Below are 26666 nucleotides of genomic sequence, written 5' to 3'. Positions count from 1 at the left end.
AATTGGCCATTTTTCGAAAATTTCCCTGTATTATAGAACAGGAATTTTTTCAAAAAATGTCAATTTTCGACCTTTTTATTTTCGATAAAACTGGTTACTATAGCACAATGGACATGCGCAGAACCCATTATTCGACTCTGTGCATGTTTATTATGCTATAGTAACCATTTATGTCAAAAAATAAAAGGGTCGAAAATTGGTCATTTTTTGAAAATTTCCCTGTACTATAGTACAAGAATTTTTTCAAAAAATGGTCAATTTTCGACGTTTTTATTTTTCGATAAAACTGGTTACTATAGCACAATGGACATGCGCAGAACCCATTATTCGACTCTGCGCATGTTTATTATGCTATAGTAACCATTTGTGTCAAAAGTGGTTACTATAGCACAATTGACATGCGCAGAACGCATTATTCGATTCTGCGCATATTTATTATGCTATAGTAACCATTTATGTCAAAAAATAAAAGGGTCGAAAATTGGCAATTTTTCGAAAATTTCCCTGTACTATAAGTACAGGAATTTTTTCAAAAAATGTCAATTTTCGACCTTTTTATTTTCGATAAAACTGGTTACTATAGCACAATGGACATGCGCAGAACCCATTATTCGACTCTGTGCATGTTTATTATGCTATAGTAACCATTTATGTCAAAAGTGGTTACTATTGCACAAATGACATGCGCAGAACCCATTATTAGACTCTGCGCATGTTTATTATGCTATAGTAACCATTTATGTCAAAAGTGGTTACTATTGCACAAATGACATGCGCAGAACCCATTATTCGACTCTGCGCATGTTTATTATGCTATAGTAACCATTTATATAAAAAAATAAAAGGGTCGAAAATTGGTCATTTTTTGAAAAAAAAATTTTAAAATGGTCAATTTTCGACCTTTTTATTTTTCGATAAAACTGGTTACTATAGCACAATGGACATGCGCAGAACCCATTATTCGACTCTGTGCATGTTTATTATGCTATAGTAACCATTTATGTCAAAAGTGGTTACTATGGCACAAAATATGACATGCGCAGAACTCATTATTCTACTCTGCGCATGTTTATTATGCTATAGTAACCATTTATGTCAAAAAATAAAAGGGTCGAGAATTGGTCATTTTTCGAAAATTTCACTGTACTATAGTACAGGAATTTTTTCAAAAAATGGTCAATTTTCGACCTTTTTATTTTTCGATAAAACTGGTTACTATAGCACAATGGACATGCGCAGAACCCATTATTCGACGGTGCGCATGTTTATTATGCTATAGTAACCATTTGTGTCAAAAGTGGTTACTATAGCACAATTGACATGCGCAGAACGCATTATTTGATTCTGCGCATATTTATTATGATATAGTAACCATTTATGTCAAAAAAATAAAAGGGTCGAAAATTGGCCATTTTTCGAAAATTTCCCTGTATTATAGAACAGGAATTTTTTCAAAAAATGTCAATTTTCGACCTTTTTATTTTCGATAAAACTGGTTACTATAGCACAATGGACATGCGCAGAACCCATTATTCGACTCTGTGCATGTTTATTATGCTATAGTAACCATTTATGTCAAAAAATAAAAGGGTCGAAAATTGGCCATTTTTCGAAAATTTTCCTGTACTATAGTACAGGAATTTTTTCAAAAAATGTCAATTTTCGACCTTTTTATTTTTCGATAAAACTGGTTACTATAGCACAATGGACATGCGCAGAACCCATTATTCGACTCTGTGCATGTTTATTATGCTATAGTAACCATTTATGTCAAACGTGGTTACTATTGCACAAATGACATGCGCAGAACCCATTATTCGACTCTGCGCATGTTTATTATGCTATAGTAACCATTTATGTCAAAAAATAAAAGGGTCGAAAATTGGCAATTTTCGACCTTTTTATTTTTCGATAAAACTGGTTACTATAGCACAATGGACATGCGCAGAACCCATTATTCGACTGTGCGCATGTTTATTATGCTATAGTAACCATTTATGTAAAAAGTGGTTACTAAAAAAAATATTATTATGCAATAACATTGCTATATATGTGCATATATTGCGTTATAATTATCTTATACACGTATAGTAACCATTTATGGCAAAAAATAAAAAGGTCGAAATTTGCCTATTTTACGAAAAAAATCCTGTACTATAATAGTATCATTGTAGAAATGTGTGCAAATAGCATCACTTTATATAGCCTATATAAAGTGATGTAAACAAATCACGAACCAAGAAATTAAACACAAATTATTTTATATACTTAATAACATTTTAACCTCAATGTACATAGTACAACAATAAAATAAAAATGTCAAACACTTCTCTTGATAACAACCAACAATTTATTAAATTATTTTAATTAATTCAAAAATATGAACCGGAAGCTTTGGTTTCCTACTACTTACCCAAACCCAGTTTTTAATGTATCCAGTGGCGGATCCAGGATGTTGAAGTAGAGTGGTGTGGGAGGGGGGGGGGGCATAAAAGTGGCGGAATGAAGGGATGAGCTTAATTTGATGTCCTATCTTTTGCCGGCCGTCAAATTTTTGGCTCTGATGCTTTACCCGTACCCAAACATTTTAGCTCCAAAGGGATCAACACACCAAGTAACCACAGAATTTATAATTTCAATCTCATTTGCACATTTAAATTAATTGTGATAATAAATCAATTATTTCTTTATAATTATGTCTTCCTCAAATGATCAAAGGGTGTGGAATACAATTCACATTTACAGCATTTATAAATTACTGTAAATACTGGAAATTCACAGATATACTGTAGTTCTTGCTGTGTTAACATTAAAATTATTTACCTAGATAAGCAGCTAAAACTTATTGTGTTGTTGAGGGGATGGGGTTGGATTGGCAGCAGTTAATTTTACAAGCACCTTTTCTAAACACAAACATTCTTAAAAATCTAAGCATATAAAATAAATTATATTAAAAATTATGTTTAATTTTGACATATTTGTTACAGTGTTTCTGATGAGTCTGACTGACTTAAAGTATCTTGCAATTTTAATTAATTTTACGGAATGCCAGCCCTTAATCTGAAAGTGTTGCATACATAAGTATTACAGTTTTCTTCTAAACTGTTGTCATTGCACTTGTTGAGTTAAACTAAAGCATTTTCCATAACTGGCATGGATTTGTTCACACACCTTTTGGTAAACCCTAAAAGAGAATATTGTGTTATGAATTAAAGCCAATCTATGGAACAAAACAAAATCACAATCACATGTATAAAATAAATGAATTACAAGTGCATTAATACTTACAGTTGGTGGCGGTATAACTTTCATCAGTTCTGCCTCCGATGGTGATGACGTTCTCTGATTACCAAATCTTTCATTACCGTGTCGTAATCCGGAGGGTGGACGCATTCCTTTTGAAAATAAAGAATTAATATTGGACGATTTAACATGGTTATTTTAACTACTATTAACGGGACACCACTATTAAGGGGAAACTTTCTTGGTTCCCGAAGATGGTTCTACTTTATTTGTATTAATTAAATTTATAGTTTAACTATATATTCACCTGTGTGTGGCATTCCACCTGGAGGTGGCATTCCACCCAGAGGAGGCATTCCACCCGGGGGAGGTATTCCACCTGGAGGTGGCATTGCACCAGGAGGTGGGAAACGATGATCCCCTGGAGAAGGAAACATGAGTGGTGAAAACATTCCAGGATGATCCGGACCAAGTGGTGGACGCATTCCGTCAAATTCCATATCCGGGAATGGAGGCCTCATCATGTCCATATCCCCCGGGAATCCTGGTCGTGGGCCTAGATGAGGATCGAAATCATCAAAATGCCCAAGAGGTGGAGGGCGGTAATCTGATGGTGGAGGAAATCCACGGAACTCATCCGGATGGAGTGGTGGAGGAGGACCGTACATTCCTGGAGGTGTACGCCGTCTTGGTGGTGAACCTGGCCGATGGTTGTCTAAGAATGGAGGTGAAGGGATGTCTGCGATGCTGTTCCTGCTTGGCCCACGTCTAGTACTTCCACGTTCACTGTAAATATAAATATTTTCAATAACAATTATACGACAGGATGTAACAAGTCTCTTTTTACTCATAGTTATTGCTTTACTGCATTTCTTGTCATGATAAAAAATCCAATCACTAGACCAGAACAAAAATAAAAGTGACACAAACGAAAGACACAATAACATTACCTTGATTGGCCCCCTCTTCCGGTTGATGTTGCTATAAAATAAACAAAAAACGTTCAATGTTCTGTTATAGACATTTTGTCCCAAATATCTATTCTTTAATTTTGTTTTGGACTTAAAACAAAATTCTGTTTATTTATTGTTTTTAAACATATATCTTATAAAATAATTATTTGAAGGCATATGCAATAAAAGATTCCCTACTGAAATCTGGTTGTTATTAGAGTTAACTTCAAAACTTCAGGTGTCCGATTTATTTAAATGACCGGTTTGATATGTAGAAACATGAATAAATGAAAAAATTCTTACGATGTGGAGAAGGAGCAGAGGGGGAAGGTTTAACTACTAGAACGTTCTCATTTGGAGCTTTACGTCCTTCAAGTTCTGTCAACCTGAAAAAAAAGTTTTAAAAATGAAAAGAAAAATTATCATAAAAGAATGCTTAAATGGTGTAGTATAATTATTTAAATTAAAAAAATGTGTTTTTTAATCAAATTAATACTTTCTTATTAATAAAGAATCAACTGACCTTTGCCGTAAAAGAGCTGCATCGTTTTTAGCTTCCTGTAATTCTCGTTCAGACTTCTTTGCAGCAATCTGTAAATCGAATATTGTTTCATTAAAATCTGTTTTTCTTCTAATAATAAATATCTTGTCATTGAGACTCTCAGATGTCTATGGATCATTTAAAGTGTTTTTTTTAAAGCAATATTTTTAAAATGTTTTAATAAATAAATCTGCTAACGCCAAATCGTAACTATTTATAAATTGAATAATAATTTACCCAATTGTTGTGAGCCTTTTGTTCCTGGGCAGCAACCTAAGGTAATCAAAATGTTTATAAATTAAATAAATTATTAACACATATGAGAATACAGAGTTTGTAATGGAATATGCAATATGATGTTTAAATTAAAAATATTAGTGGATTTTAAAACACACTCTACCTCTTTACTGAGACTCTGCTTTTGTTTCTCCATTTCATCCATCAGGTTTTTAACTTGCTTTCTAAAATACAAAAATGTAATCAAAAATCACTAGAAAATCAAATTCAAACAAGATTTAATACTCGTCATGCAGACATATTAAAATATGTTAGTGAAAATTGGATGTATGCTATGATCTATTAACATGTATGATTAAGATATTACCACATATTTCAAATTGTTTACACATGACATTATCAAAAAGAAAAATGAAGATAACATTTGAAAAAAAATAATTGTCTGAGCAAGAACATACTGAAATTTGGGAGGAACAATTATCTTAATCAGGCTCATTTAACAACACAAGACATTGATGTTTAATATCAGGTTATTATGGGCTACAGAAATAGTGGGCTAGAACACACTATATTCTACTAGCCCATTAGGCTAGTAAACAAATCAAGGCAATTATCTATAGTTTGCAGAATCTTCTTGTGCATCTGTAGAGTTTTTCCTATTTGGTTTATCAACATATGTCATATCGGATTTTACGTGACCAACATGTATTTAAAATTGTTTACACAAGACATCAAAAAGAAAAATGAAGATAATATTTGAAAAAGATAATTATCTGAGCAAGAACATATTGAAATTTGGGAGCCCATTAGGCTAGTACACAAACCAATGCAATTACCTATAGTTTGCAGAATCTTCTTGAGCATCTGTAGAGTTTTTCCTATAATCATCTAACTGTTGATTTAATTCAATATTTTTGGCGTCGGTTACTCCTAGTTTCCTGTTGAAAACAATGAAGAAATAATAAGTACAGAAGAACTTGATGATTCTATGAGAAGTAGAATAAAGACGAGTATATAAACATATTATCAGCATACCTTTGCAGTTCTGTCTCTCGTTCCTTCCAGTACTGCTGTAATACCTCATGTTTTGATTCGGCTTGATTGTGTGCTCCTTGAACTTTGCTAAATTCACTAGTTAATCCTTTCAGTTGTAGCTTTAAATCTTCTACTTGGTCTGTGGGATAACAGAGGCAGGCAAAGGTGCATAAAAGTAATATAAGACAGGGGTTCTAAACAGTTTTCTAGATTATAATTATATATCATCTTGCTTGCAGACCAGATAGAGTTAAGTATCACTTTATGAAGCTCATGATATTTAACGACTTTAACTCTCCTTTACCTTACTTCATACTTTTTTTTTATGAGTAGCTCTTCGTGTGTCATAAAACAAACTTGCCTTTTTTTAGGAAATTACAGTCTTAGGTGAATAGTATTACAACCATGGAGGTATAAAATTAGATTTTATACCTCTATGGTACAACCTAGGCCATGATTGATTCATTGACTTATATCATTGATCTATCTATTTTACTTGATACACTAAATAAACTTAAAAATCTTACTATCTAGAAGTTGTCTTTGAGACGTTTGTTCTTGTAGGCTGTTCTCCAGCCGCTGTCTCTCTTCTTCTGTCGCTGCCAACCGAGTATTGATCTTAGAAACATCCATTAACTGTTGAATCTTCATTTCTAAATCGCCTTCTGGAAATTAATTTTTAGAATATATGCGATTATTACTAGATAACTAGTTATTTGAAATGCAAGAGAAAGCATTTACCAGCGGGAACAAGCTGTGAATCAACTCTTATCGCAAATCACAAAATCATGACAGAAATCAAGACATAATTTAATATATTTGTCTCTGGTTCTCCTACCTGTTCCATCTTCCTCATCAGCTTCAAGGCCTTTTAATTGAACAAGACAGTCCTTCAAAACCTACAAATACAAACAAAAATGTGTTTTAAATTATTCAAAAGTCTTCAAATCAATATTAAATAGTCTATTTAGATTTTATTCTATTCCTGATTATACCTTGTTTTGTTTATGCATAATTATATGCACAATTAATTTGCATACAGATGTCTATTCTATTATGTTTGTTTATTTATTTGCATAAATAAAAAGAGTAGAATAGACATCTGTTTGTTTATGTATTTGCATACAGGAATCTATTTTACCGTTGAAACTAACGTTCTGTCTACACTATCAATCTTGATGTGACAAAAAAAGTTGATGTGCCCAAATATGGACATGATGATGTCATCACTACCATACTTGGGAATATCACTATAATATTTGGGTACATCACACTTTTTTTGTCAAACAAGTTTGATAGTGTAGACAGTATGAATGGCAGGTTAGTTATCTGGAGGTCGGGGTTCGAGCTTTGTTCAAGTAGGCATATACAATTCTATTTCCGATTATACAATACCTCATTTTCATCTTCTTTTTCTTTGATAGTTTCCTTAAATTCTGTCTGTTGCTCAATCAACCTATCCATCTCATTTTGAACTTCAGAATGTCTTTTAGAAGAAAACAAAAAGTGTATTCAAATTTCTCAATTTTATTAATACTCTAATAATTTATACAACTTAGTTATAATATTTAGGAAAATATATATATATATCGCTCGTTGAGCTTGTGCACTGTTTATAAATCTGTGTACCATGTCCCGCACACCTGGCTCAGCTTATATATTGTGCCAGTTCTGCGGTACATTTCATTTTGAAACCGGAGCTACACTGACGAAATCTAATAAGATCGAAACAGTACTGTCTGCAGATTGGATATATATATATATATTTTAAATACATACCTTTGTTTCCAGCCATCCGTGTCCTGTGCATACTACGAAATAATAAAATCAAATTAAGTAAGTAAATAAAAGAATATTTTAATAAGATACATTAAAAAAAAAGAAATATTTTCTTTCAAAATACCTGCTGTTTGGTTTCTTCCAATAATTCATTTTGTTCTTGAGCAGTTCCCAAATCAAGCTCAAGTTGAGCCCCTTTTTCTATACTATTTTTTAGCTGATCTTCAAGCTATACACAAGAAAAATAATAGTTTAATAGTTTTTAACGGTTTAATAGACTTATACGGTTCAGTAGATTTAATGGTTTAATAGTTTTAAACGGTTTAATAGTTTTTAACGGTTTAATAGTTTTTAACGGTTTAATCATTTTTTACGGCTTTTAATAGTTTAATAGTGTTTAACGGTTTAATAGTTTTAAATGGTTTAATAGTTTTAAACGGTTTAATAGTTTTTAACGGTTTAATAGACTTATACGGTCCAGTAGATTTAACGGTTTAATAGTTTTAAACGGTTTAATAGTTTTTAACGGTTTAATAGTTTTTAACGGTTTAATAGTTTTTAACGGTTTAATAGTTTTTAACGGTTTAATCATTTTTTACGGCTTTTAATAGTTTAATAGTGTAACGGTTTAATAGTTTTAAATGGTTTAATAGTTTTAAACGGTTTAATAGTTTTTAACGGTTTAATAGCTTTTAACGGTTTAGTAGTTTTTAACAGTTTAATCATTTTTAACGGTTTAATAGTTTTAAGGTTTAATAGTTTTTAACGGTTTAATAGTTTTTAACGGTTTAATAATTTTTTACAGCTTTTAATAGTTTAATAGTGTTTAACAGTTTAATAGATTTAACGGTTTAATAGATTTAACGGCTAAATAGTTATAACGGTTTAATAGTTATAACGGTTTAATAGTATTAACGGTTTAATAGATTTAACGGTTTTAGTTAGGTGGAAGTAATTGAGAATTGAGAAGACCTAGGACGTTGGACCTGCATGTTAGGGTGTTTCAATTAAGGTAAAGGTATTTATATTTGTCCTCAAGCTTAACTGGAAACTGAGGAAATTCAGATTAGGTCCTCCACGGACCCACGGCAATTAGGATTTGCACGTAATTATTGTTTTTTGACACTGTCTGGAACTAGAATTCGCCAAAACATGTATCACAGAATCTAGGAGCATGTCACCATATCCCTGCACGCGCAAAATGAATTAACATGACGTAACAAGTTCCTAGGTTATTGCAAATTGAAAGTCCGCTAATTTATATTCTCTTGTTTCTAGGTAGTTGTAAATTACCTGTTGAATTGATGATTTAAGATCTTGAATTAAGTTAGAAGCTGAATCAATATCGCTCTGTAGTTTTGCTATATGTTGCTGGTGCTGTTGTAAATCTTCTACTGTATCTTCATGTTGCTTGTACAAATCTGAATGTTCTTCACGAACAGTTTTCAGTTCTAACTCCACTTCCAATTTCTCATTCTGCAAATAAAATGATGAACAAATATATATAAATTTATTTTTCAACTTGAATTCATTACAATATTATAATGCTCATTCTTTGAAATATTAGATGAAAAACCAGTTACATTGAACTTGTACAAACCTCAACTTCTTTAATTTTATTATCAAAATCCAAACTTTTTTCTTCTAAGTCATTGAACTTCTGATGGTACTCTTTAGCCTACAAAAAAAATAAATATAAATAAAATATATATGTGGTATAGAGGAAAATGACAGTATAGGCCTATCTACACTGCAAGAGTGTATGCTAAATAGCTACCCAGTCATGTCAAGACCAAAACTTACCACAGAAGCCATGTTTTCATAAGCGTCATATAAATTTTCTTTGGCATTTTCTTGGTTTAACAACTCGGCCTCATGTAACACCTTTAACTCTACAAATAAAACATAAAATAATTGATTAACAATGGAAACCATCAATGTCTTAATTAAACCAGTATAACATTTGCATTGATTATTCCACATACTGGCTAAAATATTGGCATACTGTAGGTAAAGTTTTTTAAAACAAAGCAAATCTTCTAAGCAAAGATACTTACTTCTAGATGCTCTTGATCTACACATCTGAGAAGTAAAAAAGAATTAACTATTAGGATGCATAGTAGTATAAATATTAAAGATAAAGAGCAAGGATAAAGGTCAGACAAACAAACTATCTACAGATTATTCTTATACTGAGCTGCACCCACCCACCAAGTTTGCTACCTCTAGTCTTTGAATAAAGCTGGAACAGACACTCAGAAATTTGGTGAATTATAGTAAGACACTATAGTGTTATAAAAGAAACAAAGTTAATAAATTGTATAACTTAGATTACAGTTAATTATTTTGCATCAAGAATGTTTGTGTAAATATAAACATATAAAAGTTGTACTTACACAGCCATACAACATTATGAACATAAATACAACAAATGACTGTGCAAAAAGTATTGCAATCCATGGATAACCCCACAAGTCAGGTGAAATCAACTGTTTGTGCATATCATCTGGAAGCTGAAAGACAAAAAATTAACAAAAATGGATTATCATAAAATGTAGAAAATAATAACATCTAAATAACAAAGATTATATACATTTTTTATCCATCCATGAAGTAGCTGTTACGCCACTGCTAAAAAAATACTACATAATTGAAAAAAAACCTTTATAAAAGGTTTTACTTAAAACTTCAAACAATAGTGCAATGTGATACTTATAGGAACAAATTGTGGAACTTTACCTGCTCAAGTAAAGGGTTTAATTGACCTACTAAGCTCTGGACACCTGGACGAATACCAGCTTTCAACTCTAACCAAACATCATACAGCGTTGTATCATTTACAACAGGTTTGTTGTCATCCTCTTCTTCTAGGTTCTCCTCAACTGACTTCTAGAAATAAAGCAGAAATGAATGCAATGATGAAGGAAAGAATAAGGAACCAGGTCCAACGTTTATTTACTCTTTAACCTTCTTTTGCAAATCATTATGTAGTTACTGCAGTAACTGCAATATAGAATAATTAGTTTCGGATGACAATTAAAAAAGTTTAACAAAACTAAAAAATCTTAATAATACTTAGCAATTATTAGAGTACTTTTCCATTTATGATGCAAAATTAATTTTGTTGTCAAAAATCTATCTAATTTTAGTTATCTGATTTTGTTACTTTTTTCTCAGCTAAAAATGTAAAATAAAAATAAACTAAAGAACATGCTACTAAAGAAATCTAAAGTCTCTAAATCGACAGAGCAGAACTTAAATTCAAGTACTTTAGTTCATGCATATTCATAATACTAATTAATCATGCATACTGTACAAACAGGTTAATTGCATGTGGAGTGTGCAGCTGTTTTACAACAATACATTATAATTTGAATGGATTGGTACATGCAAAAGATTTAATCTAAAATCATATCTACCAGTCACTGCAGCATATCATAAATTACTAATGTTATCAATTTCTTTTAGAATATTATTAAGCACAAATTTAAATTAATTTAAAATACAATTATAGACATTATAATAATAATAAAAAGGCCTATGTAAAATTTTGAAAACATTTTTGTTTGGAATTTTCTTGACCGCAGAATTGGTAGGAGCCTTTAGATAATAGTGTCGTTAAGATTAAAATTACATAACAGTGATAGTTAATATATAAATCCAATGAGAAAATTAAAAAATATTAGAACAATATTAACTGACCATTATATATTGTACAATATTATATTTTAACATAGCCAGTATGGTGGTAACCTAAATGCACAAAATAAAAAACAAAACATCCATTTTCCATTATTATGCCACAATAGATTAGTAATGCATGCCAGGTGCTTTTACAGTTTGCTTGGTACTGTATACATATAATACAAATTTATTATTAATTATTGCAATTCAATTTAGTTGCTTGGTAAATTCCTTAATTTAGTTGCATAAACTAAATTTATGGTCAGATGCATGCAGAATTAACATAATCAGGGAACATTTTCACAAAGTGTAGCATAGTGAAATGATGCTACAAAATCATAAATGGTAGCTAAAATAGTAGCATGAAACGATGTTTCAAATATTTAAGATTCCAAATGAAAATGTTCGCTGAGAATCATTTACAAATTATTTCATTTGACAGACTTAAAACTCTTTGCAGATCAGACTTTTGTTTTATATATTTGATGTTAGTTTGATTAAAAGCAATTAGGACTATTACGTTGGCAATCAGGCAGAGCAACATCCAAAAGAACAGGAGATCAAGACTACACCTTAAGAGTTCTTTTTCGGTGAACCACATATGTATCAGATTCCAGATCTTGACCACTGTGACCATGAGAATCACCCTGATGAGATGACCTCTGTGGAGTCGCATCTGGCAATACATTCTTCTGATTTGGTTTTAGCACATCTCCAACTCGAGCAACTACTAGCGGGTCACTATTAGTATGAACTTCGGGTATTTTTGGAGAGGCTGTGTTTCTTTCGATTTCCAAGGGAACACTATGGATTGCTGATATATTGGGTTGAATTGGCTCTTTCTGTCTGTTGCCATTTTCCATGTCATTATCTACTTCATTTTCTTCTTGTTCCACATATATGTCTTCATCTCTTTTAGTTTGCTCTACCTGATCTTCAACAGCTTGTGAATCGCTTAGGCCCTCTACAAAACCCTCACTTACCAAATCTGATTCAACTTCCTTTACATCCTCTTGTTGGAAATGTCTTTCTGGTTCCTCAACAATTTCAGTTTCAGTTTTTACTCCTTTAGCTAAATCATCTTCTGGTTCAACAATTTCTTTTACATGATTTTCTTTGGAATTACTTTGTGGTTCTTTATCAATATCAATGTCATCACCCTCTGATTTCCAATCATCATTTGATTCCAAATCGACATTTGATTCTAAATCAACATCTGATTCAACTTCAACATCTGATTCCAAAATCTCAGTTGTTTTAGTTTTTACTCCTTTATCTAAATTGACTTCTGTTTCAACAATTTCTTCAGCATGATTTTCTTCTAAATTATGTGATTCCAAATCAACATCTTTTTTAGAGTTTCCTTGTTGGTCAGCTGTATTTTCTTTTTGTTCAGAGTCAAAGTAAAAATCATCTGTACTATCAGACTCCAAAGGTTTATCTTCATTATCTTCAAGAATGTAATTTTTTTCCTTTATATTGTCTTTCCTTTCATTAAACTCAATAAATTCTTTTTCAATTTTGTCGAAATTAAGATTTTGGTTACTTGAAGAATCAGAAGGATTTTTCTGATTTGTATTTATATCTCCAATTTTATCTGGTAGGGATTCTGGAACTAAATCTATTTTCTCTTCAGTTTCTTGTTTTTGCTGCTTTTGTTGTTGGGTACTTAAATCAATCTCTGGGTTTTCTTTTTCTTGTTCTTCTGGTATTTGTTTTAAGCCAACACCAAACTGAAAATCATTTTTTTTCATACTATTTTGTTCACCACTCTCTTCAGTCTGTATTGTTTGTTCAGTGCTGTGCACTTGACTTTCCAAAGAATTGTTGACATCATCCCCAGCATTGTGAACATCATCTTTACGTCTTTGTTTATGTCTCTTTGGTTTTAACAGGTTTTTGACAAGTCTACGTTTAGCAGCTTGTTCCATCTTGTTGTCAGGCTGGCTGCTTTCTTTGCTAATGTCTTCTTTTGATTTTTCATTTTCTTCAGGATCATTTGAAGTAACCCCAACATTTTTGTTGTAGTCATCTTCATCTGTGTCAGACTCACTGATAAATTCCATATTTTTCATTTCTCTCAAAATCTCTTCAGCATTTTGTCTAGCTTCTTCTTTAGCATATTCAAGCATTTCCTTATTTATCCGTTCTTCCTCATCTTCGTAATCTTCGTCATGGTTCCCTTCACTTACAATAGAATTTAGCCAATTTTCTTCAGCTATTTCCTCATTTAGTCTTTTTTCATCCTCTGCATCTACTGATTCAATCATTGATTTTAACCATTCCTCTTCCTCCTCAAGTCTTCTTTCTTCTTCAAGAATTCTTGCTTCCTCGATTCTCTTTTCTTCTTCTAATCTTTGTTCTTCTAGAAGCCTTTCTTCTTCACGTCTTAATTTCTTCTGTCTTTCTTCTGCTTCATGTCTTAATTGCTCTTGTCTTTCTTCTTCTTCTTCTTCACGTCTTAATTGCTCCTGTCTTTCTTCTTCTTCACGTCGTAATTGTTCCCGTTTTTCTTCTTCTTCTTCTTCTTCACGTCTTAATTGTTCCAGTTTTTCTTCTTCTTCTTCACGTATTAATTGCTCCTGTCTTTCTTTTTCTTCACGTTTTAATTGCTCTTGTCTTTCACTTTCTAGTTTATCTTGCTTCTGTTTTTCTTCTTCCAGTCTTAATTGCTCTTGTCTTTCTTTTTCTAGTTTATCTTGCTTCTGTCTTTCTTCTTCACGTTTTAATTTCTCTTGTCTTTCTCTTTCTAGTCTATCTTGCTCCTGTTTTTCTATTTCTAGTCTGTCTTTGTCCTGTTTTTCTTCTCCTTCTCCTCGTCTTTCTTCTTCACCTCTTTTTTCTTCTTCTAACCTTTCTTCTTCAACCCTTCTTTCTTTGATGCGTCTTTCTTCTTCACAACTTTTATTTTCTTCTTCATCCTTATCATCATTTTTGTGTAAAAGATTCTCAGAATCATTTAAGGTTATTGATACAGGTTCTATTCCATCTTTCTCATTAATTTCACTATAAACCTCATTTTGAAGATGAGTTGCTGGATCTTCTATATTCTCTGCCTCTTTGTGTTCATCAAGAACTTCTTCTTCTCTAAAATCACTAATAACATCTTTCATTTCAACATTATCTTCACTCTCTTGATCTTTATTGTCAACAAATTCATTATCTTGTTCTTTTACATAAACTGGATTTTGTTCAACATTTTCTTTCTTTCCTGCAACATCATCAACACTTTCATCAAGAGCTGGTGGTACACCAGACTCTACTTGAACAATTCCTGGTTGTAAATTTCCAATATCACTACCACCTTCTGAATGGCCCAAAGTAACATGCGCTCCACCTTGTACCTCATGCTGTTCCTTGTGAATATTGTTTTCAAATTGCTCATCTCTTACCTTATCTTGTGGTCCTTTCATTCCAGCTTCAGACTCTAGTGGGTGTGATTCACTGGCTAGGCCTTCTGAGTCTACAGAGAAACAAATGCATACTATAGTTCACGAAACAATAGATAAATAAAAAACACCATCACCATGAAAAAAGTAATTGACTGCACAATATGCAAACCGCAATCGAATAAATGTCTTTAAAACAAATTATGAAAAGATATAAAATGTTAAAATTGATGCAAAAATAGCACAATAACATGAGTTCTATTATTTTGTTTTTAAACAATAAGACTCATTTTAGGTTACTGTATTAATGCAACTGTTTGTATAAAAAATCATTTTAAATTTATAGTTACATTTTTTAAGAAATGTATTCGTATTTCTACATCAATCAAACATTTTATCTCTTGATAACAAAAAAAAATCAATTCAACAAAAATCAATCAAACCCCACAAATACAAAGATGTAAAATTAAATTATGAATCAATTCAAATAGTAAACATGAAATAATAAACCAACATAACTCAACTAAAATTATTATACTATTTTTATGAGCATAATAAAGAAGTTATTGTAAAAACATGCACAATTAACAAAGGCAAACCCAAAACAATGATAAATTTACATTAAATACACACCTCATTGGAAATTATTTGTTATATGAGGTAAGGGTAAAATGTGTCACCATTCCTAAAGTCTCTATTGTTTGATTAATTCAATAGACAACATTACAAAATGTTCCAATGAAATGTTTATTTAAATATTTCATTAACAATTTTCAAATGAAAAATGAAATGTATACAACACCTGTAATAAAGAAAGCATTACAACAGTATTGAAATTATGAACAAGTTTAAAAGCATGCATTGTCCAGGTACTCTTTGAACCTGTTTGAGAGTACTATGGCCAAGTAAAGTAATAGTTTAAACCAAGCTTTGCTTTCATACTAAATCCACCACCACCACAGATCTAGAACTTCAAATGGCAAAAAGTTAGAAACACAAAATATGTGCAAAAGCTGTAAAACTGTCTGGAATAAAAAAAAAGCATTTAATGAGAGAGAAGGCACTGCAAAGTCCTACAAACAATCTAAAACAAGGGAGATTAAAAATTTAATTTTATAAGTGCAGAAATAAGATTGATGCCACAAAAGCAATTCTTCAGTTAAGTAAAAAAAGTTGTTCAAAATAGACAACCATGCTTTCAAGTGAGTACTGTAGGTAGAGAGATGGAAGGCAGATAAGGGAGGCTGGGTAACAAATAAGAAATTGGATGGTGGAATGGAGAGGGATGTAAAAGTGATGTAGAATAAGCTGTAATTTGTTTATTTTCCTACCACGATCAGCATTCTTTCCTTCACCATTTTTAACAGCAGTTTGTTCCTTGAGATGTCTTGGCTTTAGTCTGTCTTCCATATAAGGAGTGACAACTACATTATGATTTGTGTACAGCATTTTTTTCTTTGGTAAACATTGGGGATTTTCAAATTGCCAAATAAGGGCATTTGATGTAGGTGGCATGGAATAGTGTGATGTCACTACCAACTCATGATGATTGACATCAGTATCATTGAACTGATCAGAAATATATACCTTCATGTTGTCAAGATCTAGATCATCAAATGTTGGTGGCATAATCTGATTTCTGGAAGGTTTAGTTTCCAAGGTTTCTATACAATATGGGTTTAGATCCAGCATATTTAAAAATGTATTTAAACAGATATCGTGGGTTTTCCAAACAGATTTTTTCCGCCTTTCTGAATTTACTGATGGAGCAGAGGATGTTCTTTTATCTTTCTTTGGACTAACTAATTTGCCATCCTGATTGTTAGATGTTTCTTCCACAGTTACTAGATGGTGTTTTGAGACATCCTGATCAACAGACACTACTTCTATAGTCTTTGAAGGTACTGCTGAGACATCATTATTAGACATGGTTGATTCTGGAGTCTTTGAATGTACTGGTACAATATCTTGAACAAGAGATGTTGCTTGAGGCTCTGCCTTTACTGCTGACACATCCAAGTTCACTTTTCCTACCGATTTTGGATCTTTAGACTCTGGTTTCTTTTGATGTATTGTTAGATTATCTTGACCAGGAGTTGATATTTCTTTAGCCTCTGTCTGCACTGCCGAGGAATCTTTACCAGCATCAAAGTCTATTTTTATTGTCGGGGGATCTTTGCCATTAGTCGCTGATGTCTTTGGATGTACTGGTAAGATATTTTGGTCAATAGGTGAAGTTTCTTTAGGCTCTGTTTGTACTGCGGAGGCATCTAATAAGTCCATTTTCATTGCGGAGGGATCTTTGCTGATAAACTCTTTATCAGCCAAGTCTATTTTTACGGCGGAGGCAACAGATGTTGCATTTTCAGTCTTCTTTTTTACAGGCATTGTCATTTCTATGTCTGAATGTACTACATTGCACATCGGCTTAGAATTTGCAATTTGTTGCCAAAGCCAAACGATGTTCATACAAATTTCATCTGTATCTGAGTGATTCTCATTTTCTGCCATTACTTTGTTCTTGCAGACTTGTTTATTTTCAGGCACAAGTAACGCCAAAATATAGTTCACACATTTATCATTTTGGTATACAGGCTTATTAGATTGTTTAACTAAACATTTTTGTTTGTGTAATGGAAGGAATATCTCTAAAATTGCATCATTGCAAAGAGAAACTTGGATGGGTGGAGTTTTACACACTAATTTATGAGAAGGCAGAAACATTTGGAGAACAGTGTTTTGACAATAGTTCAAGTCCACCTTTGACATTACTGTTGGTATGGAAACTAATTTAGATGATGGAAGAAACATTTGGAGAACAGTGTCTGGACAAGAGTTTCCTAACAAAGATACCTTTTTAAGGCATTTTAATTTGTGTATTGGAAGAAACATATCTAGAACAGTATTTTGACAAGAGACCTCTGGCAAATAATTTCTCATTGAACATTTTAATTTATGGGATGGAAGAAACATTTCAAGAAAGTAATTGAGGCAGTCTACATCTTCAATTGGTTCTGATGCTTTTGGTATTAAGCATTTCAGTTTATGATTAGGAAGGAACATGATTAAAACAAAATTCGGGCAACTATTCTCTTTTATCACGTCAATAAATGCAATCAGACATTTTTGTTTGTGAGATGGAAGCAAGATTTCTAAAACTTCATTTGGGCAACTGGTTGAAAGATTGCCAGAAAAAGGAGAAACTACTTTACATTTCAATTTTTGCATAGGCAATAAAATTTCTAATACGTCATTTGTACAAAATGGTGATTCTTCTGTAGGTTTCATATTTTTCTTTGCTTCACATTTCATTTTATATAGTGGAAGTAGCAAATCAAAAACAAAATTTGGACAAGATGTGGATCCATAGGTTTGACTTTGTTCCTTAAAAAATAGATTTTTGCATATCAATTTATTTGCGGACATGAACAATTCTAACATAGTGTTTGGACATGAATGAGTTTTGGAAGCATCAAATGTGTCGTCTGTCTTGTTAGTCCTTATTGGGCACTTTAATTTATGCATTGGTATAAAAATGTCTAATACCATATTAGGGCAAGTTGGAATGCCCACACTAGTTTTCATGTTCTGTTGACGAACTGGACATACCAACTTATTTTTAGGTACAAATAAGTTAATAACAGAAATTGAGGAGCCAAAGTTACTAGAGGGATAGAAATTTGTACTTGGTTTTCTATCTTTAGCTTTACATTTTGTTTTGTTTTGAGGAAGAAACATGTTTAATATACTGCTTGAAAATGTTTTGACACAACAATGTGATAAATGTGCTTCTGGTAATGGAATTTTACATTGTAAACTTTTAGATGGCTGTAGAAAGGTTAGCATAACACTTGGGCAAACTGATTTTTTTTGATTAGCTTTAATTTCTTGTTTAGAGTAATCCTTCAGTTCAACAATTTGTTTAGGATAAGATCTTTCTTTCAGAAAACACATTTTATAAACAAATGATTTAAAGACTGTTAGTACAGTGTTGAGACACACATTTTGTGACCCAATGGTATCAATAGATTTAGTATCAGATTTGATTAAGGTTTTGTTTAACAATATTTGTTTAGTATTGTTTGGTTTAACAGTTTCTGATTGGTTAAGATCTTTCGGAGAACACATTTTATGGACAATAATTGGCTGAAAGACTTTTAGTACCGTGTTGGGACACACATTTTGTGACCCAATGGTATCAATAGATTTAGTATCAGGTTTCATTGAGATGTCTTGTAATTTGTGTGTAGTATCTTTTGGTTTAACCATTTCTGAACGGTTATGATCTCTCAGAGAACACATTTTATGGACAATTGGTTGAAAGACTTTTAGTACAGTGTTGGGACACACATTTTGTGACCCAATGGTATCAATAGATTTAGTATCAGGTTTGATTGAGATGTCTTGTAATTTGTGTGTAGTATCTTTTGGTTTAACCATTTCTGAACGGTTATGATCTCTCAGAGAACACATTTTATGGACAATTGGTTGAAAGACTTTTAGTACAGTGTTGGGACATGTCCTTTGTGGGCCAATTGCAATAGATTTAATATCAGATTTGATTAAGATTTTGTTTAACAATGTTGGTGTGGTATCCTCTGCTTTAACAGTTTCTCTAATGTTTGCAGTTTTTGGAGAACACATTTTATGGACAATTGGTTGAAATATTGTTAGTACGGTATTAGGACATGTACTTTGTGAGCCAATTGTATCAGGTTTTATTAAGTTGTCTTTAAACAGTGTGGGTAAATATTTAGTTTGAACTTTAATTTCTGCAGAGCAAACTGGCTGATACAACTCTTTTACAACCTGTTGAAATTCAATAGTTTTGCAAACATTTGGATCTTTCAACTTAGCTGCTGAAATTGCTGTTGTTTCTGCGACTGTTTCCTTATCAGTTGAAAATTCAAATTTGTCAGACATTCTAGTGAGACAAACTTGCGGAAGGATTAAATCAATCATGTAATCGACACAATCACCAACAGTAGTATAGACAACTTCCTGTTTGGCTGATTTTGAATAATTTTTGACAAAAGGACACATTCTTGTTTCTGAATAAAATAGGTTCAAGACAGAGGGACATGTCATTAGCATGCTAATTGGTTTTGGACTGATGGTTTTTGTGAAAGAGGAAGGACTATTATCAATCTGAAGTGGAATATCATAAGAGAAGCACAAATCTTGACGACCTATAAACTGTAAAAAATAATGGAAGCAAGAGAAATGACAAACATCTTTTCTTGAAAGATCATACTTTGACAACTCTTTTCTTAAATGTGCAGGAATACTAATCACAGAAGAATGACTATTTAAATCAGCTTGTGGAAAGTCATGATGGCTAGGACATGTTGAAAGAACAATATCTAAAAAATGTAAAGAAGAATTTGAATTGGTACCATTCATTAACTGCTTAAAAGACTGAACATGTTCCAAGACATCACAGTGAAATGCTGATATTAACCAAGAAAGAAAATCATTAGGGCATATACCATTATGAATTTGTGTAGGCACATCAGGTTTTGGTTCTATCTTTACTTTTGGTTCTTTGACTTCTTGTTTTACTTTATGTAATGCTTCTTCTTGTTTGGTTTCTGTTTTATTTACTTCTGATTCTGGATATTCTTTTACTTCTAATTTCGACAAATGTTCCAATTCTTTAGTTGGATCTACTTCTGATTCTTTAAATGACACATTTTCATGTTCTTTAGCTGAATCTACTTCTGATTCTTTAACTGAAACATGTTCCAATTCTTTAGCTGGATCTACTTCTGATACTGTTTCTTTAACTGGCACATGTTTCTGTTCTTTAGCTAGTTCTACTTCTGATTCTGTTTCTTTAACTGGCACATGTTCCTGTTCTTTAGCTGGTTCTACTTCTGATTCTGTTTCTTTAACTGACACATGTTCCTGTTCTTTAGCTGGTTCTACTTCTGATTCTGTTTCTTTAACTGCCACATGTTCCTGTTCTTTAGCGGAATCTACTTCTGATTCTGTTTCTTTAACTGGCACATGTTCCTGTTCTTTAGCTGGTTCTACTTCTGATTCTGTTTCTTTAACTGCCACATGTTCCTGTTCTTTAGCTGGTTCTACTTCTGATTCTGTTTCTTTAACTGCCACATGTTCCTGTTCTTTAGCGGAATCTACTTCTGATTCTGTTTCTTTAACTGGCACATGTTCCTGTTCTTTAGCTGGTTCTACTTCTGATTCTGTTTCTTTAACTGCCACATGTTCCTGTTCTTTAGCAGAATCTACTTCTGTTTCTTTAACTGGCACATGTTTCTGTTCTTTAGCTGGTTCTACTTCTGATTCTGTTTCTTTAACTGACACATGTTCCTGTTCCTCTTTAGCTGGTTCTACTTTTGGTTTATCATCAGATTGTGATTCCTTGTTTTTATCTAATAAAGTATCAGGCAATAAACATATTGAAGATGGTCTCTTTCTTAACATCAGCCATTCATCTAAAACACTACTGCAATATGAAGACACTGTAGTATCTGAATCAATGTTTAATTCATCAGTATTGTCTGTGGTGATTTTCAATAAAGGTGCAAGTGGCTTACGAAGCATTGTCTTCTTAAAGACAAATGACTCAAAACTTACATACTGACAAGGCGATATTTCCAGAAGTCCACTAACATCAACAGCATTTTTATCAGGAGCTTTTTCATCTGTTAATTCTATTGTTGAGGTTACTGTGTCAATTTCACTTTTAATGTTAGGCTCACGAACCAGTGATTTCTCAGTGAAGACTTCTTCAACTTTACATTGGAATATTTTCATAATGAACTCCAGCACACTATTAGAACAAACTCCTTTATTATTAATTATACTTTTTTGATCATGAATTTCAGAAGGGTTAGTTGTGACATCAGCAGATGGACTGTGTTCTTTCGAGTTCTGTTCATTTTCAAATGTGTGTGTATCCAGCTTAATTTTTTGAGCATCAGTGTTTTGTAAAACAGAATTAACGACATTATTAGGTGCAGTTTTCTGTTCAACAAACTTTGAGAAATCATCTACCATTCTTTGGTCACCATTTCTTTGGCCATCATCCAATGAATGATGATGGTCTTTACTAACAATCTGATTATCAGAAACAAACACATCACTATTATCTGAATGTTTATTTATTTTACCAGGTTTTGTAGTGTCTACCTTATCAGGCTCCTGGCTCTGTGTTTTACCATCTGCTGCTGGATTGGCTGCAACTAAATCATTACTATATATTTAAGCATGAATAGTTAGTAAAGCAAAAACAAGATGTACACTTAGTTTTAGATGATAATACGGTGTAGCAAACGCAGTTAATTGTAAACCTACATGTTCCAAGGCTTCTTTTCAAAACTCTTAATAGAGTAAAATGCTTTAATGGGTTTTTTTTTACACTTAATAGAAAATGTTAGTTTTATATTAATATAAAAAAGACATACCTGAAGCTACTGGAATTTCATCTGGTTCCAAGACCTCAAGAGCCAATTCAGAAGGAGATTCTGGTATTTTATGTGATAATGATTCTACTTCATCTTCTATTTCTGGTAAACCTTCAGTCTTCTCATTTGTTTGTTTGCTTTCTACATCTTTGTCACCGTCAGATGTTTGATCCTTTTGATCAAGGTCAATGACAGTCTGCGGACTGTCCTCACCCGATTGTTGTGTTTCAGTTTCTGACTCTACCTCGGATATCTTTTCTAATTCTTTGATTTCTTCGGTTGGTTCTTCTGGTGTGTGAACTGCTTCGATGGGCTGTAGTGGTTCTTCTTCCTGCCCTGTTTGTTCTTCAGGTGTGTGAACTACTTCTTTAGGCTGTAGTGGTTCTTCTTTCTGCCCCATGTGTTCTTCTGGTGTTTGAACTTCTTCGATGGGCTGTAGTGCTTCTTTTTCTTCCTGCCCCGTTTGTTCTTCTTGTTTAAGCTGTTGTGTTTCTTCTTCTTTACTTTGTTGTGTTTTATGTGTTTCTAGGGTTTGTTCTGGTGTTTCCTGATTTTGTTGCACTGCTGGTTCATCTTGTTTATGTTCCAATGTTTGCACATCTTGATTTTGTTCCAGTGTTGCTTCTGGGGTAAGTTGTGGTTCTTCATGTCTATTTTGTTGTGTTTGTTCCTCTTGTATGTGTTGTTGTGTCTCTACTTCTTGGGTGTTTTGTGGCACTTGTATTTGTTCTTGTTGGATATGTTGCTGTGCGTTTTCATCTTGGGAATGTTTGGTATTGTCCTGCTGTGATAGTTGTGGTTCTTGTGGTTCTTGGTTATGTTGTAATATTTTTGCTTCTTCAGTATGTTGTGGTTTCAGTGTTTCTTGGGTGTGTTGTTGTGTATGTGTTTCTTGAGTATGTTGTGTTGTTTCTGTTTCCTGATGTTGTTGGGGAGTTCCTTGCACATGTGGTGCATGTATTTGTTGTGTAGCTGTCTTTTCACTTTGCTGACCTTCAGCCATAACGACAGGCTGTCCAGTTGGTAACTCTGGTTGTTGCTCACCAGCAGTTGATGTGGGCGGTATCTCTTTAGGTGGTTGATTAACAACTGGGATGTCAGGCTTTTGAAGCTGTAAATAACAAACATTTTTATTGTTCATTGTTCTTCTTACACCAACTACTACACCACCTAAATATAATTATAATAACATACTTCTAAAGCAGGGGTTTCCACTATTGTATGGGTCTGACTGTTATATCTTGCAGGCCAGCTATAGAGTGTAGTGTCGAGGGTGGGGAGAGGCCCATACCTCCATGGTTTATGGGGCAAAGCTCCAGAAATATCATGGGATTTTAAAAGCACATTAAGCTTTTTTTAACATAGTGTTTATTAAATTTTATCAGCAGAGGCTCTTAAACATGATGCATTGGTTTTCTTTTTGGTCAGATTTTATATCATTTGCAAAGCTATCCTTTATCTATTTGAATACTACAAACAGAGCCATACTGATTACAATTGTGATTAATTTTATTACAATACAGTAGTTCAATGCTGTCATAAAAGTCCAGATGTTTTTAATGTATGCAGAATTTCTTAAACATATACTGCAAAATGTAATTTGATGTGTTGAAAATAATATTAATACAGTAATATATGTATAGACTTTTTCTTATTCTCACAGATTTCCTCATCTTTATCGTTTAAAATTAATTAATTAAATTTCAGTATCACCGGGCAGTGTAGAATTACTTTTCTTTGCCTGTATCTTGGTTGGGGCGACTTTTTATCATTCTCACAGATTTCCTCATCTTTATCGTTTCAAATTAATTAATTAAATTTCAGTATATCACCGGGTGGTTTAGAATTAATGTTCTTTGCCTGCTGTGTTTATATATATAAAAGTATCTCTTCGGAGATCCCGCCTCGTGAATAAAAATACTGAAAGATGAGGGCGTATCAATTTGATCTCTGTTGCGCGTGCGTACAACTGAGGACTAGTGCTGTTCCGCCGTACCACGCCGAGAATGTTAAAGAGTCGCTATCCAATCGAGTTTGAACAATACCATGAAAGCCCCAGTGGTTAGGACATCTGCATATCAAGCAGGCGGTCCGAGTCTGAGTCTCGGTTGGGGCGACTTTTTCTCATTCTCATTCTTATTATATAACAGAGGCACAGGTACTGAGTGCTAAAGTAAAACATATTTGATGCTTGTTAGCTATTTCGCTAACAATATTATTGTATCATAATTATATCAAAACCCCACCCAAAAAATCATACCTGTGCCTATGAGGACAAAAAAATACACTTACAGTTATAGCAACTACATGCTTTGGATTGCTATTAAATACTTGTGTTTCTTGGAAAAAATTCTTAGGAAAATAGCCTAATACTCCTTTTCCCACAACCTATTAGATATAAGATAAAATAAATATATATAATTTGTCAACTGAGATTTCCTCTGATGGAATTATTCACTACTTAACAACTTATTTTCGTATACAGTACAAATGTGGCATAATACTTTTAATAAATATTTATGAAAACTATTTACCTGACCACCCCATAGATCAGGTTTCATTCCAGCACCTCTTGAAAAAATTAGTATATCGTCACCCTTCTCAAAACTTAGTAAATCAGTATCAGCGGACATGTGTGTCACCAGGGCTTTGCCTTTTGATATTGGTGCTGTTGAGGAAAGTAAAACAAGCTTGATAACATAACCAGCATACTCTAGCCTACGTGGGACCCCTCATTTGGGACAATATTCAGGGAACACCTCTATCATGCTTGGTTCTCTATAGGACACAACGCAATGACGTTAGCAATGATGTAAGCACATGTTGATAATTGGTCAAATCCCTTGCATTGCACTTATCTCCTAGTGTTGCAAACTAGTGGGATCCAAGCTTCAAAAAGACACTTTCCCATGACATGAACTAAAGCTCTGTCTAAACTATCAAACTTTATTTGAAAAAAACATGCATATATGGACATGACATTTTTTGTCACATAAAGTTTAGATAGTGTAGATAGAGCTTTTACTATGGCCAAGCTCTATTCAGGGACAGCTCTATTAAATTAGGAGAAATGATATTATAAACAATGACTACAGGGCCATGGTATAGAAATTTTACTGGCAGTCATGTGTTTTACTACAAAATACACCAAAATGAGACAAAAAACAAACATCAAGGATATTATAGAAAAGATCAAAGAAATGAAATGGAGATGGGCAGGAAACATACTGTAACAAGAGTTCTCAAGATAATAAATGGACCAAGAAGCTCAAAGAATAGTAACCAAGAAATGGTAAAAGGAGCAGAGTGAGACAATAAGTAAGAGGAGATGGAGAGATGAAATCACCAAATACACAAACACGGCAAAATACTAATAGATCATAGATGAACAATGAAAAATTGCTCTGACCACCTATCCAATCGAAAAAAAAAACTGCAGCAGTTGTAAAGATAGATATATATCACTTGTAAACAAACATTTATTTTTTACAATATTTTTGTTACAACAAAAGTACACTTCACATATGTATGGCTTAAATAATAAACGATATAAATAGGGTAAATAAATCAAATTTAACATTCATTTATAATAGTTAATAATAGTTAAAGGTGTATTGTCCCCAAAAAACATGAAAAATGAAGATTAGTTAAATCAGACTTTGAATATGTTATTTTATAGCTTTAATCAAGTTAATCACTTCAATAGAAAAAAAAGAAAAAATCATGTTTTCACTTATAAAATGACAAAATAAATGGTAAAATTCAATCAAAAATCCATTAGCTGGCAGCCAATTTGACCATTTTTTGCTTTAAATTACATTTTTTTCAGGTAAATACATTTTTTTTTCATCCAATTTTTTGTCAAAGTGGATAACCATCTATTATGTTACATTAAAATAGAATATTCAAAAACAATTTTAAGAATTATTTTTTCAGGGGGACAATACATCTTTAAAGCATGATGTTCTATTATGTTATTGATTAATAATAATAACAACAGCAGCATGTAATTTACTTGATAACATTTTATAATATAAATAATAACAACTCCGCCAGTCATTGACCGGGGTCTATCTAATACTGTAGGCCATACCTAGGCTAAGTTGACTTCCGGAATCATTCAACCGTGTACACGATGATGTACCGTGTTTGCCGGTGTGGGGGAGGACAAGATGTGTCCTTCGAAGAGCCTAACTTACCCTGACATTTCGGATCCGTACACAGTCTGAAATCTGATAATTTAGCTGTTGACACATAGGTAATTAAAAATAATGATAAACTTAGATATGTGATTAATTTCATGTTCGATATTTAGTGGAATGTAAACATTAAAATCAGAAGAAGCGTCCGCTATCTTCTTCCCACGAACACTATT

The 26666-nt window shown here is 32.7% G+C and overlaps 2 protein-coding genes across 4 annotated transcripts; both read right to left on the bottom strand.

The window, feature by feature from the left end:
• Nucleotides 1-2289: 2289 nt before the first annotated feature.
• On the bottom strand, nucleotides 2290-26666 carry LOC140059893 (uncharacterized). Of its 3 annotated transcripts, XM_072105870.1 has the most exons (26): nucleotides 26491-26666; nucleotides 24826-24959; nucleotides 24584-24679; nucleotides 22292-23402; nucleotides 12045-14935; nucleotides 10528-10677; nucleotides 10185-10301; nucleotides 9846-9870; nucleotides 9592-9680; nucleotides 9389-9466; nucleotides 9082-9264; nucleotides 7913-8017; nucleotides 7789-7820; nucleotides 7405-7495; nucleotides 6848-6908; nucleotides 6537-6674; nucleotides 6010-6148; nucleotides 5811-5912; nucleotides 5138-5198; nucleotides 4975-5010; nucleotides 4720-4787; nucleotides 4500-4582; nucleotides 4194-4224; nucleotides 3551-4029; nucleotides 3289-3395; nucleotides 2290-3184 (listed from the first exon to the last, which is right to left on the bottom strand). In XM_072105870.1, the coding sequence occupies exons 1-26, from the start codon at nucleotides 26591-26593 to the stop codon at nucleotides 3164-3166; spliced, it is 6531 nt and encodes a 2176-aa protein (XP_071961971.1). In that variant the 5' UTR covers nucleotides 26594-26666; the 3' UTR covers nucleotides 2290-3163. The 3 variants fall into 3 exon arrangements, with proteins under 3 accessions (XP_071961971.1, XP_071961969.1, XP_071961970.1); XM_072105868.1 differs by lacking the exons at nucleotides 22292-23402; nucleotides 24584-24679; nucleotides 24826-24959; nucleotides 26491-26666 and adding an exon at nucleotides 16193-18830; XM_072105869.1 differs by lacking the exons at nucleotides 22292-23402; nucleotides 24584-24679; nucleotides 24826-24959; nucleotides 26491-26666 and adding an exon at nucleotides 16193-18830 and having other exon boundaries at nucleotides 10528-10674.
• Nucleotides 18920-21986, bottom strand: LOC140060857 (uncharacterized). Its single transcript, XM_072107216.1, has 2 exons — nucleotides 19026-21986; nucleotides 18920-18973 (listed from the first exon to the last, which is right to left on the bottom strand). The coding sequence occupies exons 1-2, from the start codon at nucleotides 21882-21884 to the stop codon at nucleotides 18920-18922; spliced, it is 2913 nt and encodes a 970-aa protein (XP_071963317.1). The 5' UTR covers nucleotides 21885-21986.

Source organism: Antedon mediterranea, chromosome 10 (genome assembly GCF_964355755.1).
Source record: "Antedon mediterranea chromosome 10, ecAntMedi1.1, whole genome shotgun sequence".
In the NCBI taxonomy this organism is placed as follows: domain Eukaryota; kingdom Metazoa; phylum Echinodermata; class Crinoidea; order Comatulida; family Antedonidae; genus Antedon; species Antedon mediterranea.
Note: the sequence above shows the minus strand (reverse complement) of the source record. Positions and strands in the feature narration are given on the sequence as shown.

Excerpts from the sequence above, each read along its gene's own strand:
- LOC140060857 (XM_072107216.1), bottom strand. The coding sequence starts at position 21,884 with ATGGTAGATGATTTCTCAAAGTTTGTTGAACAGAAAACTGCACCTAAT. Across the intron at positions 18,974-19,025 it reads AAAATGTGTGTCCCAACACG|ATCTTAACCAATCAGAAACT; the intron begins GTACTAAAAGTC and ends GTTCTCCGAAAG.
- LOC140059893 (XM_072105868.1), bottom strand. The coding sequence starts at position 18,815 with ATGTGTTTTCTGAAAGAAAGATCTTATCCTAAACAAATTGTTGAACTG. Across the intron at positions 9,467-9,591 it reads ATGAAAACATGGCTTCTGTG|GCTAAAGAGTACCATCAGAA; the intron begins GTAAGTTTTGGT and ends TTTTTTTTGTAG. Across the intron at positions 4,225-4,499 it reads CTCTGCTCCTTCTCCACATC|CAACATCAACCGGAAGAGGG; the intron begins GTAAGAATTTTT and ends TTTATTTTATAG.